General features: G+C 52.5%; 1 protein-coding gene across 2 annotated transcripts in view; it reads left to right on the top strand.

The window, feature by feature from the left end:
* hmga2 (high mobility group AT-hook 2) overlaps window positions 1-20,806 on the top strand; it is a 28,638-nt gene extending 7,832 nt beyond the window's left edge. For both annotated transcript variants that reach the window (XM_035401260.1, XM_035401259.1), the window contains 3 exons: window positions 4,374-4,424; window positions 16,583-16,615; window positions 17,861-20,806. In XM_035401260.1, the coding sequence (XP_035257151.1) occupies window positions 4,374-4,424; window positions 16,583-16,615; window positions 17,861-17,908 (132 nt within the window). In that variant the 3' untranslated portion in view covers window positions 17,909-20,806. The remainder of the gene's footprint in view (window positions 1-4,373; window positions 4,425-16,582; window positions 16,616-17,860) is intronic.
* Window positions 20,807-20,826: the final 20 nt, after the last annotated feature.

Genomic DNA, 20,826 nt, shown 5'->3' with positions numbered 1-20,826 from the left:
AGGACTGAGATGTCGTAGTGTGTGTGGTGGAGTGGTGTGGTAGTCTGTGCAGGACTGAGATGTCGTAGTGTGTGTGTGGTGGAGTGGTGCGGTAGTCTGCAGGACTGAGATGTCGTAGTGTGTGTGTGGTGGAGTGGTGCGGCAGTCTGTGCAGGACTGAGATGTCGGTGTGTGTGTGGTGGAGTGGTGTGGTAGTCTGTGCAGGCCTGAGATGTCGGTGTGTGTGTGGTGGAGTGGTGTGGTAGTCTGTGCAGGCCTGAGATGTCGGTGTGTGTGTGGTGGAGTGGTGTGGTAGTCTGTGCAGGCCTGAGATGTCGGTGTGTGTGTGGTGGAGTGGTGCGGTAGTCTGTGCAGGACTGAGATGTCGGTGTGTGTGTGTGGTGGAGTGGTGAGGTAGTCTGTGCAGGACTGAGATGTCGTAGTGTGTGTGTGTGGTGGAGCGGTTTGTAGTTTATAATGCGCAAACATTTGATGTCTTACACATGCTGAGCTGGAGATGTTTCTAAGAAAAACGAATCAGTGAGCAGAAATGCATGCATTCCCCCTGTCTTAGCCAGCTATTACAGGACTTGTTTATGTATTCCATAATCACCCAGCGCAATCAATTCATCCAGTCATCCGCTGCATAGCTTTGCCTGGCAGTGCATTAACTGTTTTCAGCTGAGCGTTGGTTTGGGGAACCTGATACAGTGACCTTTTGGGTCTGCTCATTTTAAACCCTCCCTCTGAACGCTTGTGCAGAGGAGACCCAACACTGTCTGACATGCTGTGGCTTGCTGGTGTAGGCCTTGTGTCTCAACTCATGAGTGTGTGTGTGTATGTGTGTGTGTGTGCGTGCAAATGTGTGTGTGCGTGAATGCGTGCATGTGTTTGAGAATGCATGCAAATGTGTGCTTGTGTGATTGTGTGCACATGTTTGAGTGCATGCGTGCGTGTATGTGTGTGTGCACGTGCTTGTGAGTGCATGAGTGGTTGTGTGCGTGTCTGTGAGCTCTTCAGTAGTGCTGAGAGGCTGCAGTGCAGTGTGCAGTTGGCAGTATTTGAGAGCTGGAGTCAGGCTGCAGTGTCTGATGATTAATTGAATGAGGGTGTTTTCTTACGCACCATTAAATCTGCTGATGATAAAAAAACCGCCAGGTATAATCAGCAGTGACCAGCACTTCTGTTTATTTTGGGCAAATATCAGACCAAATGTCTAGAGATAATATGTGAAAAGTTCAGAGAGAATCTGTGATTGAATAGAGGTATGTCATATGTGCTGCCCTTAGAAATCTTTTTCTTATGGTCACATAAATGCCATTGAGAATGAAAGCTTACTCTGCTGTGAGGATGTAGAGAGGGTGTGTGTGCCAGCAGATCTGTCCCCGCCCACTAGAGCTGGCTGTCCTACACTGGAGAAAGGGTGGTAACCTAGTAACCCGAAACGGACAGATGAAATGGTGCTCAGGAATGACAGGCTCCTCAGACGAATTCATCCCTCAGCTGTCTGACTGATGCGAAGAATTCTGCTGCCGGCGCGTTCCGCAGGGCTGTGATACCTGAACACAGGGGTGTAATACCTGAGCACAGGGGTGTGGTACCTAAACACAGGGGTGTGATACCTGAGCACAGGGGTGTAATACCTGAGCACAGAGCTGTGATACCTGAGCACAGGGGTGTAATACCTGAGCACAGGGCTGTAATACTTGAGCATAGGGGTGTGATACCTGAACACCTTTTCATACCTGAGCGTTTTCAGTGTGTGCTGCAGGCAGGGCCAGGGCTCCAGACCCTGATGGACCAGAGTGGGCCGGCTGTGATTTACAGGCTCCTGACCTTGAGTGACAGGTGGCACTGAAGCCCTTGGCTATGAAGCCCTGGTGTGGATGTGAGCACAGAGGCTGGATGTGAGCACAGAGGCTGGATGTGAGCACAGAGGCTGGATGTGAGCACAGAGGCTGGATGTGCGCGTGCGTGTGCGTGCGTCTGCGTGCGCATGCCTCTGTGTGTTTGAATAGGGGTGACTGGCTGAAGCAGCATGCATTATTGAAGGTGCGGTCGTGTGCGTGCGCGTGCGTCTGTGTGTTTGAGTAGGGGTGACTGGCTGAAGCAGCATGCATTATTGAAGGTGCGGTCGTGTGCGTGCGCGTGCCTCTGTGTGTTTGAATAGGGTGACTGGCTGCAGCAGCATGCATTATTGAAGGTGCGGTCGTGTGCGTGCGCGTGCGTCTGTGTGTTTGAGTAGGGGTGACTGGCTGAAGCAGCATGCATTATTGAAGGTGCGGTCGTGTGCGTGCGCGTGCGTCTGTGTGTTTGAATAGGGTGACTGGCTGCAGCAGCATGCATTATTGAAGGTGCGGTCGTGTGCGTGCGCGTGCGTCTGTGTGTTTGAGTAGGGGTGACTGGCTGAAGCAGCATGCATTATTGAAGGTGCGGTCGTGTGCGTGCGCGTGCCTCTGTGTGTTTGAATAGGGTGACTGGCTGCAGCAGCATGCATTATTGAAGGTGCGGTATGAGAGCGTGTGCGTGCTTGTGCGTGCGTGCGTGCGTGTGTTTGAGTTGGGGTGACTGGCTGCAGCAGCATGCATTATTGAAGGTGCGGTATGAGAGCGTGTGCGTGCGTGTGTTTGAGTAGGGTGACTGGCTGCAGCAGCATGCATTATTGAAGGTGCGGTATGAGAGCGTGTGCGTGCGTGTGCGTGCGCGTGCGTGTGTTTGAGTAGGGTGACTGGCTGCAGCAGCATGCATTATTGAAGGTGCGGTATGAGAGCGTGTGCGTGCGCGTGCGTGTGTTTGAGTAGGGTGACTGGCTGCAGCAGCATGCATTATTAAAGGTGCGGTATGAGAGCGTGTGCGTGCGCGTGCCTCTGTGTGTTTGAGTTGGGGTGACTGGCTGCAGCAGCATGCATTATTAAAGGTGCGGTATGAGAGCGTGTGCGTGCGCGTGCCTCTGTGTGTTTGAGTAGGGGTGACTGGCTGCAGCAGCATGCATTATTGAAGGTGCGGTATGAGAGCGTGTGCGTGCGTGTGCGTGCGTGCGTGCGTGTGTTTGAGTAGGGTGACTGGCTGCAGCAGCATGCATTATTGAAGGTGGTGCGCCTGGCGGAGGCAGCTGACCAGCCCGGTACCTTTGATACCTGCCCTCCCTGCATCACCCTGCAAAATTAATCCAGCGCCGGCCGATAGGGTTTCTGCTTCTGCTCCTCTGACAAAAGCCCGGAGCCAGAGGAGCACTGTATACCCTGTGAATTATTAAGACACGTCTTGTCTTGTTAATTGTCTTAGACTGGAGCTCAGCTTCTTCCACAAGGTTACGCCGTTCTGTCTGGGGAAAACGCTTCCTGCTCCTCCCCACTGCTCTCCCACCGTCTTTCATAGTTTCCAGTCAAACAGAAGTAGGAATGTCTCGATTTTTTATTAAATGCAACGTTATGATTTATCGGGAAAGCATCATTAGCGGTGACAGAAACATGGCCTGTACGAGGCTCCTGATTTGAGAGATGAACTTTTCTAGAAGTTGGTTTGGTTTGATTGGGCGGGTTTGATTGGGCGGGTTTGATTGGCCGGGTTTGATTGGGCGGGTTTGATTGGGCGAGATTCGGTCCGTTACCAGACCCCCGCTCAGAGCGCTGCCCCGCCCCCTAGCTGTCCGTCAGCGCGCTTATCGCCACGGCGACTCTGCTGATAGCGGCCTTCTCATTTCCATTCCAATGGAATAAAGTTCTTCAGGGAAAGATGAGGCTCCTCTCGCTGGGAAAGGCTCCCTTCTGAAGAGTGGCTGTTGGGCTGTAATGGAGATTTCTGGAGCACGTTCAGATCCCCTCGATCCACCACATGCAGGCTGTCGCGCTATTGGAGGAGACCGAGGCCTTTGATGTACCCACGGTCAACATCTAACCCCGCTTAACAGAGAGGGGCTTCTTCAGCCCTCCGCTCCGCGCTGTTCTCCAACGCCGTTTAATTACCCAGGGCGACTGAGCGTTCACCTGTAGTGTTCAGTGCCGTGTTCAGGTAAATCTCTCCACCCAGACTGTTTCCTTCAGAAGAGGAAGGACACTGCCCTGAGTGACGCTGCTCACTGAAACATTGCTGTGATGGTTTGGCAGCTAATTATTGAGGAAGCGCACAGCACCTACTTAGAAATGAGGAGTCCGTTCCATCAGGAAGCTGCAGCTGTGGCCCTGTTATCAATCAGTGATTCGTGTACTCGTTTGATTGATGATTCATGTACTCGTTTGATTGATGATTCATGTACTCGTTTGATTGATGATTCATGTACTCGTTTGATTGATGATTCATGTACTCGGTTGATTGATGATTCATGTACTCGTTTGATTGATGATTCATGTACTCGGTTGATTGATGATTCATGTACTCTTTTGGTTGTTTTGCAGAAAGCAGAGGGAACGGGAGAGAAGAGACCAAGGGGAAGACCAAGAAAATGGGTGAGTCACCTCTACCCCTGTGTTCAGCCTGTCACCTCTACCCCTGTGTTCAGCCTGTCACCTCTACCCCTGTGTTCAGCCTGTCACCTTTACCCCTGTGTTCAGCCTGTCACCTCTACCCCTGTGTTCAGCCTGTCACCTTTACCCCTGTGTTCAGCCTGTCACCTCTACCCCTGTGTTCAGCCTGTCACCTTTACCCCTGTGTTCAGCCTGTCACCTCTACCCCTGTGTTCAGCCTGTCACCTTTACCCCTGTGTTCAGCCTGTCACCTCTACCCCTGTGTTCAGCCTGTCACCTTTACCCCTGTGTTCAGCCTGTCACCTCTACCCCTGTGTTCAGCCTGTCCCCTTTACCCCTGTGTTCAGCCTGTCACCTTTACCCCTGTGTTCAGCCTGTCACCTTTACCCCTGTGTTCAGCCTGTCACCTTTACCCCTGTGTTCAGCCTGTCACCTCTACCCCTGTGTTCAGCCTGTCACCTTTACCCCTGTGTTCAGCCTGTCACTTTTACCCCTGTGTTCAGCCTGCCACCCTGTGTTCCTGGAGCACCCGCATGTGACTGGTGTTATGAATTCATATTCAAACGCAAGTGATTCGGTTTTATAATGGCTGGTTTGAGTTGGGTTAGGGTTAGGGTTCGGGTCGTGTTGGGTTCGGGTCGTGTTGAGGTCCTGGGGGCCCGCCGGTTTCCTGGTGTACTCTGTGTGAAGAGCAGACCACCACGCCTTCAGCTCCCAGAACACGCCTGTAGGGTCGGTGTGGGGAAGCGCTGCTCTCACACCTCATCCTGCGCTGAGCTGTCTGAGTGTTTCAGCTTAAATGAGCTGCCAGGCTGTGGGGGTGAGGTTTGAGGCTCTGGGGGTGAGGTGTGAGGCTGTGGGGGTGAGGTTTGAGGCTGTGGGGGTGAGGTGTGAGGCTCTGGGGGTGAGGTTTGAGGCTGTGGGGGTGAGGTGTGAGGCTGTGGGGGTGAGGTGTGAGGCTGTGGGAGTGAGGTGTGAGGCTCTGGGGGTGAGGTTTGAGGCTGTGGGGTGAGGTGTGAGGCTGTGGGGGTGAGGTTTGAGGCTGTGGGGGTGAGGTGTGAGGCTGTGGGGGTGAGGTGTGAGGCTGTGGGGGTGAGGTGTGAGGCTGTGGGGGTGAGGTGTGAGGCTGTGGGGGTGAGGTGTGAGGCTCTGGGGGTGAGGTGTGAGGCTGTGAGGGTGAGGTGTGAGGCTGTGGGGGTGAGGTGTGAGGCTGTGGGGGTGAGGTTTGAGGCTGTGGGGGTGAGGTTTGAGGCTGTGGGGGTGAGGTGTGAGGCTGTGGGGGTGAGGTGTGAGGCTCTGGTGGTGAGGTTTGAGGCTCTGAGGTTGAGCTGGAGTTACTCGCCCGTCTGTCTGTGTGGAAATGGCGCTGTGATGGGCGAGCTGGTGTGGGTTAGGGTTAGGGTTAGGGTTGATAGATGAGCTGGTGTGGGTTAGGGTTAGGGTTAGGGTTGATAGATGAGCTGGTGTGGGTTGAGCGAGACGGAGCGCGTGCGGAAGGCTCAGAGCCGCTGTGGCTCGGGTGCATGCGGGGGGGCTGAGCACAGGCCAGAACTGTGCTGCATCACCACACCTTCGCAGCCGCAGGGCTCTGTGCTGCCGTGGAAACCTTTGGACTGGCGGCTGGCTGATAAGGGCTGGAGGTTTATGGCGGTGTTTGGTTAGCGCTGGCGGCGGCTGGCGGGCGGCGGGCGGGCGGCGGGCGGGCGGCGGCTGCTTTTGATCGCGTGACGCGAGTGACGGGTGTGAGAGCGTATCTGGCGACCCCCCCCCCCCCCCCCCCCCCCCCCCCCCGGTCCATAGGTCAGCGCTTGACGGCGCTGCTGCTGCGTTTGCAGAGCGGGGGCAGGTACACACACCTACGCCCCGCCCCGCTCGCCCACGCGCTGGCCTCTCTCACTCGGAGTACACTCCACCGCACGCGTCCAGGCTGCCGCTTACCTCACACCGGCCCTGCAGCAGCTACGAGTGATCAAATAACAAATAATACTCATGAAGGCTGCGGTGTGCCCTAGTCGGTGGTGTTTGTAATGAGTCCCCCCCCGTGCAGTGGTGCCCCCCCCCTCTCCACAGTCTCCACAGACCCTCCAGTTCTGCTTTCTGTTTCTGTTTTCTTTGTTCCAGGCAGTCTCTAATATTGATTAATAACGATTCTCATACTTACTTTAGCACATGAGTGATATTACCTGCTGTTGCTACTGTACTCTCATTTCCTGTCCTTGAAGTGAATAAATGTGATATCTTGGTTTGTTGTGTCCTGACCAGTGCTGCCCCCTGTGGAAAGCAAATGTACTGCATTATATTTAAATAATGAAATGCATTATCAAAGTCCGTAAAGATATTACAGCACTTCACAGTACATAGTCGTGCTCCTGCCGATGCCCTTGACCAAGGCTCAGGCCTCAGGGCTGCAGCTGGGGCCCGGGCACTGTTACTTAAAAAACAGAATGACACTGCTGTCACCTTACAATGACACTGCTGTCACCTTGCAATGACACTGCTGTCACCTTACAATGACACTGCTGTCACCTTACAATGACACTGCTGTCACAACATTGCCATTACAGCATATATTTTTTAATAGATTTTCTGTGTATATATAAATGTGCGTCTGACTTTGAGAATAGATGCTGTGTGGTACAGTAAGTGCTCGTTTTCGGGGGGACTGCAGGTGTTCTGTGCTGCAGCAGGGCTGATGTGATGGCCAGTCTGCGGGGTGGGGGTGTGGGGGGGGGGGGGGCGGGGGGGCGGACGGGCGGGGGGGGCGGTGTAGGACCAGCGCGGCGAGCGTCCTGTGATGTCTGTGTGACTCAGTGAGGCCGCGTGCGTAGGGATAAGGGGGGGGGAGCCCGTAGGGAGGGGGGGGGTAAACAGGAAGCGGTCCCGGCTGAGTCAGAAGCAGGCCCGGCGCAGCACGCTGTCCTGATGGGGGCGGGGCCTGTGACACACGTGCGGAGCTGACTCAGAGACCTCGGGACACCCTGAGCTCGGCCGGAGGATCAGCCTGTTTTTCCTGAATGAAGTGGGGCTGCGGTGTGGGGCTGCGGTGTGGGGCTGCGGTGTGGGCCGGGGGGGCCGTGGGGGGCGGTGTGGGCCGGGGGGGGTGGGGGGGTCTGGGGGGGCGGTGTGGGCCGGGGGGGCCGTGGGGGGCGGTGTGGGCCGGGGGGGCGTGGGGGGGTTTGGGTGTCTGCGGCCCGTGTTTGGCGGCTGTAGCTTGGCGCGGGAGAATGTGGGCGGGGCCAGCGGTCCCCACATTCCCGTGTGGGGAAGTCAGTGTGCTCCTGGAACTCATTACCGCACATCCCCCTGCTACAGGAGCTGCTGCAGCGCCTCCTCACACTCACCCTGCCAACAGCGAGGAGGAGGAGGAGGAGGAGGAGGAGGAGGGGGTGGAGGGAGAGGGGGAGGAGGGGGTGGAGGGAGAGGGGGAGGAGGAGGAGGAGGAGGAGGGGGAGGAGAAAGAGGAGGATCCCTGTCCACTAGCCCCTCTCTCTAGGAATGTGTGTGTGTGTGTGTGTGTGTGTGTGTGTGTGTGCGCGCCAGCTGATCCTGAGGCTCAGACCCAAATCCTACCCCCTGTGCCAGGACCATAACGTTCCCCCGATTAACTGCCCCCCTGCCCCGCTCCCGCCCCCAGGGGGGTGTCCTCCGCTCCCCTGTCCCTGCCACAGAGGGCACAGGTTTGAAACAGACGCACGCCCCCAGCTGGTGAAGAGGGTGTCTCTCTCAGGCTAATCTGTCCTGTGCAGAGTCTTCACTCGGCTGGCTGCTGTTCACATTCCCAACCAGCGGGCGGGACCGCCCCCCCCCCCCCCCCCCCCCCCACACCGCACCCCGCCCCACCCCGCCACCCTGTGGTCAGGGTCCAAGCCCTACGCCTCTGCCAAATTCCGCATCGCCATAGAAACAAAACAGGAAGTGCGGCGTGGACAAATCTGTTTCCTGTACTGTCACCTCCCCTTAAATAAATTAGAGGATTCATGCGATGAGCATGCAGACATTTGAAAAACAAAAAAAACTAATGGATGAATGAATGAATAAATGAATAAAAAACAATAATTTGGAATCTGTAAGCCCATATGTGGAAGGGAACATATTATGGATTATGAAGATAAAGTGATATTACCTCAGCCACGTTGTTGGCTCGTGGGTCGTCAGCCAATCGCAGCCCTCCTCTGGCGTTTGAACTTGTTTGAGGAAGTAAAAGGTTGTTTAGGTGAGAGCGTAGGGTCGCACGGCGCTGGTATGGAGGTAATGACCCAGAGCGCCAGAGGTCGCGGCTCATCAGGATGCTAACGAACGCCTCGCACCAGAGAGCCTTCAGCTGCCACTTACGGGTTAATCATTACAGAGCTGAAACATGTGTGCTCATGACCGCTCTCCAGAACACAGTAAAACTGTGTGTGTGTGCGCGTGTGCGCGTGCGCGTGCGCGTGTGTGTGCGTGTGCGTGTGTGCGCGTGTGTGTGTGTGTGTGCGTGTGCGTGCGCGTGTGCGTGCGTGTGCGTGTGCGTGTGTGCGCGTGTGTGCGTGTGCGTGTGTGAGCGTGTGTGCGTGTGTGTGTGCGTGTGTGCGCGTGTGTGTGCGCGTGTGTGCGTGCGTGTGTGCGTGTGTGTGCGTGTGCGGGTGCGTGTGCGCGTGTGCGCGTGTGTGTGCGTGTGCGCGCGTGTGTGTGTGTGCGCGTGTGCGTGCGAGCGTGTGCGTGTGCGTGCGAGCGTGTGAGCGCGTGTGTGAGTGTGTGTGAGCGCGTGTGCGTGTGTGTGTGTGCGTGTGTGAGTGTGTGTGAGCGCGTGTGTGTGCTGTACTGCAGGGTGCGGATGGTGGATGTTTTTGATGACCTGGCGGTCCTGCAGTCCAGAGCTGTCATCCTGCTCAGACTCAGAGTCCATTTCCTGTTTGAGGTGTGGCTGACAGACAGACAGACAGACAGACAGACAGTCAGTCAGTCAGTCAGTCAGTCCAGGGTTAAATGTAACATCCTTGCAGGCTCCTATAGCCCTCTGGGTGGGCTGGGCATGCAGGGCACAGCCAAAGACTCCAGGGCCGTACCAGATACTCAACTCAAATAACGTTGTGGCGGGGGGGGGGGGCAGACTGCGCTGTTTGAGTGGCAGTCTGTGGGTCCGCTCCGTCAGTGCTCCATCGCTGCGTTTCCCTGGAGCTGGCGAGCCAGGTCGTCCCGCTGGTGAAGGGCGCACTGGTCAATCTCAGGGGAATGATCCTCAGATCAAACGCAGCTGAAATTTTATGGACTAGCCGTGACACAGCTGATGTCATCATGCAGGCATCCACAGTAAAAGCTGCTGCAATAATAGTAATAATAATAATAATATACTGTGCTTTTTACTCTGTGTTCTACGGGGGCGTTCCAGAAAAGGACGTATTTGAACATCTGCTGGGTGATGCATCTTGGTCTCGCACCAGGGTCTTGCTTTTTCAGCGTAGCCAAAAATAGCCCTGAGCAGGAAGTAGATTGGCGTGCTCTGTGACATACCTGAAACTGACTAGGAATTTTCCAGAATTTGAGTGCATGTGTGTTTTTTGTGTAATATTCATGCCGTAAAGACTTTTCTCAAGGAAAATGGCGGTAGAAATGGTTTTGTTTGTTGGGGGGGGGGGGGTGTTGGTGTGAAGGGGGGGGGTCAGTAAGCAGGTTATGTGCTGATAGACATTAATCATCCTCTCTGACATGGCAGTGCACCCCCCCCCCCCTTCCATTCACACACTCCCAGTCATAAAAATAAGGTTGTGGAGTGTACATGAGTTAGCACGCGGGCATGTTATAATAATGTGTACTACGTGATGTTAGTACAGTGCAGAGGTGGAGTATTATCACTTTACTGGACTGAAAACGTCTCTAACTGTGCTAGTCTGTGTCGGCCGCTGCACAGTTTTTGTGTAGATGGGTTTTACTCATTTTCAGTTAGGACGCTTTTTTGTTGTTGCATTTTTAGTGTCTACATGTGCACAGTCACGTGTGCTTTGCCCCAACCGTTTCACTTGCCTGATCATTATCCGTGTAAATGTTTATTTTATCACGGCTGATCAGTATCTCTCTTATCGCTGAGTGTTGTGTGTCTGTGGGGAGGACTCTGTGCTGAATGCCTGTGTGTCTGTGGGGAGGACTCTGTGCTGAATGCCTGCAGCAGTGTGTCTGTGGGGAGGACTCTGTGCTGAATGCCTGCAGCAGTGTGTCTGTGGGGACTCTGTGCTGAATGCCTGCAGCAGTGTGTCTGTGGGGAGGACTCTGTGCTGAATGCCTGCAGCAGTGTGTCTGTGGGGAGGACTCTGTGCTGAATGCCTGCAGCAGTGTGTCTGTGGGGACTCTGTGCTGAATGCCTGCAGCAGTGTGTCTGTGGGGAGGACTCTGTGCTGAATGCCTGCAGCAGTGTGTCTGTGGGGAGGACTCTGTGCTGAATGCCTGCAGCAGTGTGTCTGTGGGGACTCTGTGCTGAATGCCTGCAGCAGTGTGTCTGTGGGGAGGACTCTGTGCTGAATGCCTGCAGCAGTGTGTCTGTGGGGAGGACTCTGTGCTGAATGCCTGCAGCAGTGTGTCTGTGGGGAGGACTCTGTGCTGAATGCCTGCAGCAGTGTGTCTGTGGGGAGGACTCTGTGCTGAATGCCTGCAGCAGTGTGTCTGTGGGGAGGACTCTGCTGAATGCCTGCAGCAGTGTGTCTGTGGGGAGGACTCTGTGCTGAATGCCTGCAGCAGTGTGTCTGTGGGGAGGACTCTGTGCTGAATGCCTGCAGCAGTGTGTCTGTGGGGAGGACTCTGTGCTGAATGCCTGCAGCAGTGTGTCTGTGGGGACTCTGTGCTGAATGCCTGCAGCAGTGTGTCTGTGGGGAGGACTCTGTGCTGAATGCCTGCAGCAGTGTGTCTGTGGGGAGGACTCTGTGCTGAATGCCTGCAGCAGTGTGTCTGTGGGGAGGACTCTGTGCTGAATGCCTGCAGCAGTGTGTCTGTGGGGAGGACTCTGTGCTGAATGCCTGCAGCAGTGTGTCTGTGGGGAGGACTCTGTGCTGAATGCCTGCAGCAGTGTGTCTGTGGGGAGGACTCTGCTGAATGCCTGCAGCAGTGTGTCTGTGGGGAGGACTCTGTGCTGAATGCCTGCAGCAGTGTGTCTGTGGGGAGGACTCTGTGCTGAATGCCTGCAGCAGTGTGTCTGTGGGGAGGACTCTGTGCTGAATGCCTGCAGCAGTGTGTCTGTGGGGAGGACTCTGTGCTGAATGCCTGCAGCAGTGTGTCTGTGGGGAGGACTCTGTGCTGAATGCCTGCAGCAGTGTGAGCGGATCAGACGTTCTGGCTCTCGCTCCTCAGACTCTCTGATTGTGCAGCAGCGTCCCCGTTTGTACGTTTGGGCGCGGGAGGCTCAGAGGCACGCACTTTGAACCCTGGGTAACTGAAAATGGGCTTTGGCGGAGCAGCCAGGATGAGTGTCATGGACGGCACTGACCTGGTGCTGCGGAGAGGAAGTGAAGTCTGCGCGTGAGGCTCGTCCCTCCGCGGGCTGCGGGCGGGTTTGTAAGGACAGAGAAATGAGCCGGGCTTCTGCGTTCTGCACAGTTAACACAGTAAAATGGGAGAGGGGCACAGGCTGTGCTGCACAGTTAACACAGTATAATGAGTAAAATGGGAGAGGGGCACAGGCTGTGCTGCACAGTTAACACAGTATAATGAGTAAAATGGGAGAGGGGCACAGGCTGTGCTGCACAGTTAACACAGTATAATGAGTAAAATGGGAGAGGGGCACAGGCTGTGCTGCACAGTTAACACAGTATAATGAGTAAAATGGGAGAGGGGCACAGGCTGTGCTGCACAGTTAACACAGTATAATGAGTAAAATGGGAGTGGGGTAATGCTGCTGCTATTTTCAGCCACACTGCTGCTCCCATTCACTTAAAAAAAAAAAAAAAAAAAAAAAAAAAAAAACACCACCCACCAGCCAACCAGGCCTGAAAGACAAAAAAACCCACAAACTGAAAACCTGGATAGAATAAAACTAAAACTTGAGTTATTAACCCCCCCCCCCATCCTCCCCCCACCCCCCTTTCAGGAAGGCTGGGAACTGAATTCACTTCAAACAGAACTGGCTCTCTAAACGCAGCAGATCCAATTTGTCTTTGCCTTTCTTTCCTGCAGAACCCCCCAAACCTGCAACAAAAGGGCGCTTGTCCTGCCAGGAATGTTCCACATTCCACAGCGCCGCGGACATTTCTCTCCCCTACAAAGGGCCTTGAGCAAATTCCTCCTAATCGGGGGATTTAGCTCAGCCCTGATAGCTGCCATTCACTGCTCCATTTGGCAGGGAGGGGCTGTGGGGGGGTGTAAGGGGGGGTCTGGGGGGGCCAGGCCAGGCAGACGAACGGGGATCTTTTCACGATCGGCTGAACTGGAGGAGGCATTCCATGGGCCATGACAATGAGCCGGGCTGGTGCCCTGGAGATTCCCGTCTACCCCCCCCCCCCCCCCCAGACCCCCCCCCCCCCCCGGCCCCCCCCCAGACCCCCCCCAGACAAACATGTGGTGTTTTACTCGCTGGGCTGAGCTGGGCTGAGCTGGGCTGGGCTGGGCTGGGCTGGGCTGGGCTGGGCTGGGCTGAGCTGAGCTGGGCTGGGCTGGGCTGGGCTGGGCTGGGCTGGGCTGGGCTGGGCTGGGGGAGTTTGGGTCAGTCTCAGAGGTGCGAGTTGTAGGTCAGGTTTGACCATTGGCGGTTGTTTTTCTCTCTCTCTCTCTCCTGACCATGTGGCGGGTGAGCTCTGGTCTGGCGGGCGAGCTCTGGTCTGGTGGGCGAGCTCTGGTCTGGCGGGCGAGCTCTGGTCTGGTGGGCGAGCTCTGGTCTGGCGGGTGAGCTCTGGTCTGGCGGGTGAGCTCTGGTCTGGCGGGTGAGCTCTGGTCTGGAGGGTGAGCTCTGGTCTGGTGGGTGAGCTCTGGTCTGGCGGGTGAGCTCTGGTCTGGCGGGTGAGCTCTGGTCTGGGGGGTGAGCTCTGGTCTGGCGGGTGAGCTCTGGTCTGGCGGGTGAGCTCTGGTCTGGCGGGTGAGCTCTGGTCTGGTGGGTGAGCTCTGGTGGGATGAGCTTCACGCTGCTCTAATAGCTCCAGGTGTGTCAGAGATGATAATACATTTGTAGTTATATAAAGAAATGCAGTCATCACCTATTAAGCAGAGTAAAAGGTGTTCATTTGTGCAGTTGTAAATTGCAAAAACATTCTGATAAAATATTTGTGCATCAGACCCCAAGGGGTGTTGGGACGGTGTTTTATGTCCCTGTATTTCGGGCAGAGTCCTGAGTGTTGAACCTGATGTCCTGTTCATGTCGGGAGTGCTGGGCGTGGTCAAGTACAATGGTGAAAGGGGTGTGGCCAGTGAAAGGGGTGTGGCCAGTGAAAGGGGCGTGGCCAGTGAAAGGGGCAGGGCCAGCGATTGGCTCGGGGTCAGTGCTGAGGTCATGCCCAGTGCAAATGGGGCCTCTGCTCCTGAAAGCAGATTTATTTTCCTCTTACTGCCACAGAATGAGGTCTCTGAAGAGCCGTAAAGGTAACCGTTAAAAAAGGGCCAAACACACAAAGCCCAGACTAAAAGCACATGTGTGTGGGAAAAATAAATAAATACTAATAAATACTGTTTCGAACAGAGGGGGAGTGTACAGGCACACACACACACACTCCCATTCATGCACACGCACATATGCAAATGCACACACACACTCACATACACACACACACACACTCACTCACACAACACACTCACGCAGACTCACACACACACACTCAGTGGGGACTCTGGTAGCTGGGTGTTTGCCCGCCCGTCCTTGCATGACCCCTCCTCTCTCTCTGCGTCCTGCGGAGACGGACCACTGTGACCTGTGATTATAACAGGAAGTGTGCTTGGCTTTCCTCACTGCCAGCTTCGCCCTGCAGCGGAAAGGCTCACGCTTTCTCAGTAAAACAAGTCCCAAGAGTAACCTGGCTAATGAAACAGTGATGGAGTCTGAGGGCCAGTATCATTATTAAGATTAAGATCACCTTATCGTCTGTCAACACAAGCTGACTGGAATTACCCTGCACACACAATACCTTTTGCATAATGCATGAGTATTTGAAAAAAAGGTAAAAAACAAAACATGAAAACATGGATCAATATTTTAGTTCTTGGGACCTTAGATGGAGTCCCTAGAAGAGTGGAGTTTGTGAGGCTGTTTCCCAGGCAACAGAGGCGTGTGAGGTGTGAGGGTGCTCTCCATGCTCTGTCCAGTCCAGTCCAGTCCGTATGAGAGACTGCAGCCGGATGGACTGAGCCTGGACTTCCTGGCCAGTAAATATTAACCTGTGTGAAATGCTCTAATGGACAAAGCTGTTAAAATGTTTGCCTGCTGAAATGTTAAACGCCAATCCTAATCTTCACAAGGTCTGCATTTTGAGTTAGGGGTGTGACCTATACCGTACTTTTACACATACACCCCCTTCCTGTTTATCTTCTCGCATGCGTACCCCAGCTTTCAGATGGGCTGACCCAGTTAATGCAGCCAGAAGTGGCAGCAGGGCAGGATGGGGTAGGAACCGTGTTCCCTTGCCTGGGTGTGAACATGCAGAGCCGGGTTCTCACACAATAAGCACGTATCTCAGGTCTCATTGGCCGTCACCGTGAGCGTGGAGCACGGACGTTACTGCCAGGCTGCCAGGCTCCTCATTCGCAGGGAGGGCGGGACTTCCTGCTGCTCCTAAACCCGCAGCGGTAAAGCGCAGGAAAGGGGTGTTACTGGGGCAGTGGTGTGTTACTGGGGCAGTGGTGTGTTACTGGGGCAGTGGGGTGTTACTGGGGCAGTGGGGTGCAGAGGTGTGTGAGGGCAGAGGTGTGTGAGGGGGATGTGATGGTGGTTCAGGTAGCGGTGTGTATAAGGGGAAACGGACGCGCGGGGTGAATGGCGGTTTGGGGTGTGAATGGCGGGTTTGGGGGGTGAATGGCGGTTTGGGGGGTGAATGGCGGTTTGGGGTGTGAATGGCGGGTTTGGGGGGTGAATGGCGGGTTTGGGGGGTGAATGGCCGGTTTGGGGGTGAATGGCCGGTTTGGGGGGTGAATGGCGGTTTTGCAGTGTGAATTGGACTTTGGGAGACTTCTGGAGAATAAATGCAAAACATTATGGCCATATTGTGAATATGAGGCGCTCGTTTTAATGAAGACGGTCACCGGATACCTCTGCCTGTGACTCCTGCTGTACTTGGTGTATTGGTGGTTTGGTGTATTTTTGGGAAGTTGGAGCTGTGCTCTTGGGCTGGATTCAGAGGAGGAAAGGCAGAATGGGGGTTTTCTCCTGTCATGCAGGGAATTTGTTCAGCTCCCCCCCCCCCCCCCCCCCAGCATTCCAGTGGGAGCTGGCACAAAGGGGGCCAGCTGTTCCCACCCGTTCCACATCAGGGGAGAATATGACTCTCCCCAAACCGGCTCCTCCTTGTTCCTCAGCTGTGGGGGGTTGTGTGTGCATGAGCATGTGCAGCGGTGGAAAGGTGGGGTTACCTGTGCTAGGTAGCAGAAAGGTCCCTGCGGATGCTGGCCCACAGTATGTGCAGATTTCAGGGAGCAGGGGCGAGTCTTCCTGGGTGGGTGTGTGTGGTGTGTGTGGTGTGTGGTGTGTGTGGTGTGTGTGGTGCGGTTTCACTGCAGATTGTGCATTCCGGTCGGGACATTATTAGGGTTACGCTCATTTTTGTGTGTACTGGAAACAGACTCTGAATTTGCACCGCGGGAGATACGGTCTGTGCCCTCAGTGTGTTCAGTGTGTTCAGTGTGTTCAGGACGTTCAGTATGTTCAGTATGTTCAGTGCGTTCAGTACGTTCAGTGTGTTCAGTGTGTTCAGTGCGTTCAGGACGTTCAGTATGTTCAGTGCGTTCAGGACGTTCAGTATGTTCAGTGCGTTCAGGACGTTCAGTGCGTTCAGGACGTTCAGGACGTTCAGGACGTTCAGTGTGTTCAGTGTGTTCAGGACGTTCAGTGTGTTCAGTTAAATGGATAAATTTAGCAGATAAATGGCTGCTGCAGGTTTGTTTCTCTGATAAGCACATGGTGGATTCACAGAAAAAACACTTGACTACACTTCTGAGTTCATTATGTGAAGTTTTAAAATAATATATTTTTCATTTCCTTTCAGCCACAGCAAGTAGTCCAGGAAAAGCCTGCTCAGGTATGTTATAATAAGCACCGCCTCCCAGAACACCTTTCCCCAGCGTCTCTCCCGTTATTCGCTCAGACACACCTGTCACATCGCGACTCGTTCCCATCCTGGTGACGCGTGAATCGCTCGATTACAAATCCAAGATCGTGGAGTACAGAGCCAAAAGTCTTTGTCCCAAACGTTCTGGAGCTCACCGCATGCTAGCTCCGCCCCTTTACGGTGTCATGAAGCCCTGCTGTCTCGATCCTGTGTTCAGCCGCGTATGAGGGACATGGTCCTCCTCCTCCTCTGCACAGTCAGTTCTGTAGCGCAGAAAGCCACTCTCCAGGAATGTCTTTGGAGTGAATGAAAGCAGCTGTGGTTTCTGCTGCAGCTGAGGTTAGCGTTGCTGCTGTAAATCAGACGGCAATAATGTCCGTATCAAAGGAGCCGGTCACACCCTGCGAACAGAACGCAGGCCCAGGGGGGACCCACGGGGGACCCCTAAATTCTGCATTTCAGACGCGTTTTTCATTTTAAAAAGCACAGTCTTCACCATTTAAATATGATGCGCATAATACTACTCGCACAGTGGATGTTGGGAAGATTGAATGATCAGTATTAGAGTATTGTAATTGTATAGTAAAAAGGGCACTATAACTGCCTTTAAAACTGACTATACATTAGTTTACGAGTCTTCATAATCCAGCCTGTACTTGTATACACACTTGTAGCTAATGGATAACTAATAATAATTATTTATGACTGCCTGAGAATGCGCTCATTACCTGTGAGAAAGTGTTCACAGGTAATGAGTGAAGAAGAAAAACAGGACCCCCCCCCTCTCCCCCAACACCGTGCCCCTGTTGGGTGGTGCAGATAATTTGGGTGGGAATGCATAACCCAGCCTGATTGTGGCAGTGTGGGAACAGGGTGCGGAGGCACCCCTGACCCCTAGCACACTGTCTCCTTTTCTCTCACACACCCCTGCTTTTATTTCCACTGGGTGGCGCTATACCACACACCCAGGCTTTCTATTAAATTCACTCTTAAACCTTTAATATGTGATCAGAATGTTCTTAACTGAAGATTCTAATGCTGATGTCGCAGTCACTACTGGAGACTGAAAGCAGTGGAGTTCTAGAACACTGACAAACCTGGTTTAAAGCTCTCCCTTTAAACTCTGTTTGGAGGGGAAAAACAGGGGATTTGAAGACTACTTTACCTGCAAACAGGTGAGAGAGACTTATTCACCTTCGCCTTTGTTTCTCACAGGAAGAGGAAGAGGAGGAAGAAGCTGAGGAGTCTGCGGAGGAAGATTGAGTACCCGTGGCATTTTACCTCTACCTCATTCAGCTGTCTGGTCTTTCCAAGGGAAGAGACACTGCCTTGACCACTTATTTTTCGACTTCTATGGTCTTTCCACTTTTACTTTTGGTGTAATTTTATTTTATTTTATTTTTAAATCTGGGATAATCGCACACGTATAACCTCAGAACACAAACCGCAAAAAAACTCCAGCCGAATGGACAGGCAGAACCTCACCTTTCTCTCTTTCTTCCTCTCTCTTCTTTTTCTAAACGACGAGTAGACACTGCTGTAAGAGGTGTGAGAGGCTAGACGCACAAAATGTCCCCCCCCCCCAGACCCCTCATCTGCTAGTACAGTTCTCCAGGCTAATGCGACCAGGGCAAGCGAGAAGCTCAAAGACTGCTCCTGTCGCTGAGAAACTCAGAGTATTTGACTGGGTTTCCTCGACCAGATAAAGACCCTGAAGCAGAATCTCTGCCCCCCCCCAGTCACAGACCACCAAAGACAAGGGAGATACTGCCTGCATGCCCACCTCTGTCCCACTCACCTGCTGAACACACCTGCGGAACACACACACTCTTCCTCATGCACTCTTCCTCAGTGTTGCTAAACAGGCTCCATCAGAAGATAGAATATGTGCTGCAGCTTTGGTGAACTCGGCAATTCTGCTTTTCACCGCCATTTTATTTGCCAATGGAGAGAGAGAGCAAGTTCATAAAACAAATGAACAAACATGCACCGATCCCCCTCATGGGTTCTGGGGAAAGAGTAACAAACCAAAATAACAGAGAAGATAAACCAAACGCAACAAAAGCTCTTCAGCTCCTCAGCTCCTCAGCCAGGTTGCCGTCTCTCAGACTCTCTCTCTCTCTCTGGACGGGCTCCCCTTCTCAGTCTCTGCCATGCAGAATGCGCATGCTCGTAAGCCCTGAGCTGATTGGCCAGCACAGCCCAGCTGTGTGTGCTTACTCCACTAGTGGGTGTGGTCCCAGGTCACCACAGCAGGACAAGCGTTTTTTATCTCAGTCATACATGCGTGTAACAATTCCCTATATTAATTATGAAAAAGATAATTAGTGCCCTTTATGCAAAGGGAAGGCTTTCTATAAATTTTTAATTGTCTAGATGTAAATCTGCCCCAAGACCTACCCTCTCCCTATCTGCCCCTACTGTAGATCCACCCCCTCTATTTGCCCCAACTGTAGGTCTGGGGGACTGTGCGCTAGAAACCAAACTGTGTGAGGAACTTCCAGTTGTAGTGTCTGAAAGTGTGAAATACAGCTACCCATATTAAAAATGAACATTACTCCGATAGAAGAAGATTAGCTTTACTATATCATTGCTTTAAAAATGCAATGAGGTCTCGTATTTCAAGATTTTACTGAATTACGCTTCGACTCTTCATATTGCTGTTTCTATTAATGTGTGTGCCCATTTTAAACACAGCTTAAAATGGCAAAATGGGTATTTTAAAAAATAGCCACTGATCCTGCTTTGGCAAGTTAAAATGGCTGCCCTGTTTCAGTGAGTATTGGCTCCTTCCTGATGCCCTGCTTTTTACAGGAGTATGACCTGGGCCCAATGCTGGGCCCAAACTGGGATTTAGCTTCCTTCTCTTCTACAGCGGCTTACCAGGGCAAACAAAGCTAAATCTACACAGCACTATGACATTACATTACATCTTTAGGAGCCGCTGGGTATGGCAGTTTCTCGTGTGGTTTTAATTTTTCTGCGCCATTTCCTGGATGACGTATATCTCAGAACGTAAACACTGACGGATACTCTGCAGTTTATATGCACAAAGCTTTTACAAATGTATGCTTGTGATCAGTAGAATATAGTTCTTTTTCCCTGTCTCAACACATTTCAAATTATTCACTATATTTCTCTCTCTCTCCTCTCTTTGGTGGGCTGAACTGATTAGTGTACATTTTCAAAGCATTTTATTGTTCAGGAAATTATTCAGCTGAACAGGTTTTTTTAAAAAGCAGCTAGCTACTGTATCTCATTTTTTTAACAATGATGTCTACTTAACCAACTAATCTGTACATAAAATATTAGCTTTTTTTTACTACATAGCTTTAAACATGACTTTCTCCCACCTGATTTAAAGGGAACCTCAAACCTCATCACTCACCTTTGCAAGAACAAAACTACCGTTTACCTCAAGACACACAATACCTGAGCTCATTGATGGAGCCCCAAAGGACGGCTCACCTCTTAGGATACTCCAGAAATCCAATATTTTACCGTTTCTGAGTAAATGCCTCATTGACGCCAGCACTTTCCAGTCGCTGATGCAATATCTCACTATTCCAAACTACCTCTGATTTCCGTGACCAGTGAACCACCTTGAGAAGCTCATGCTGCTATTCATACACCAGTGCAGGAGACCACAGCGGCCGGCCAGCTAACACACCTCTCACTGTTTTGCAGTAACGCTGCGGCAGAGTCAGTGCCTGTAACGACACACAGCAGCGTTCTGAGGGCTTTGTGTTAGCTGGACCAGGTAACGACTGAAATCCGAGGTCTGTGTTTTTTTCTTTAAAAAAAAAAAAAATGTATAACTGACAAGCAGCTAAGGGAACAAGTTCTGTTTCTTTTGTTATTATTTTATATTTCTCTTTTGCGTTAGCATTACTTTATTCTTAACATTTAACAGGACACTTTCCTTCCTCTCTGCAAATTAGAATTTCTGTATGACATTGTTAACTTGAATATATTTTTGTACTGATTTAATCAATGGTATCTTAAGGATCAAGTGCTTGTAAGACACGACATGATATAATTTCAACTGTTCCTTTTTTGTCTTTGGAATTATTTACTGTCCTTATTTGTACCTCAAACAAACTGTTTAAAAAATTGACGAATGATCAATGGATAAAGACCTACCTCCAGTCTGGAAAAGGATTGAATTTGCCTTGTTACTT

This window comes from Anguilla anguilla, chromosome 19, assembly GCF_013347855.1.
Source record: "Anguilla anguilla isolate fAngAng1 chromosome 19, fAngAng1.pri, whole genome shotgun sequence".
NCBI lineage: Eukaryota > Metazoa > Chordata > Actinopteri > Anguilliformes > Anguillidae > Anguilla > Anguilla anguilla.
The sequence above is the reverse complement of the archived record's forward strand: the minus strand, read 5'-3'. Positions and strand labels throughout refer to the sequence as shown.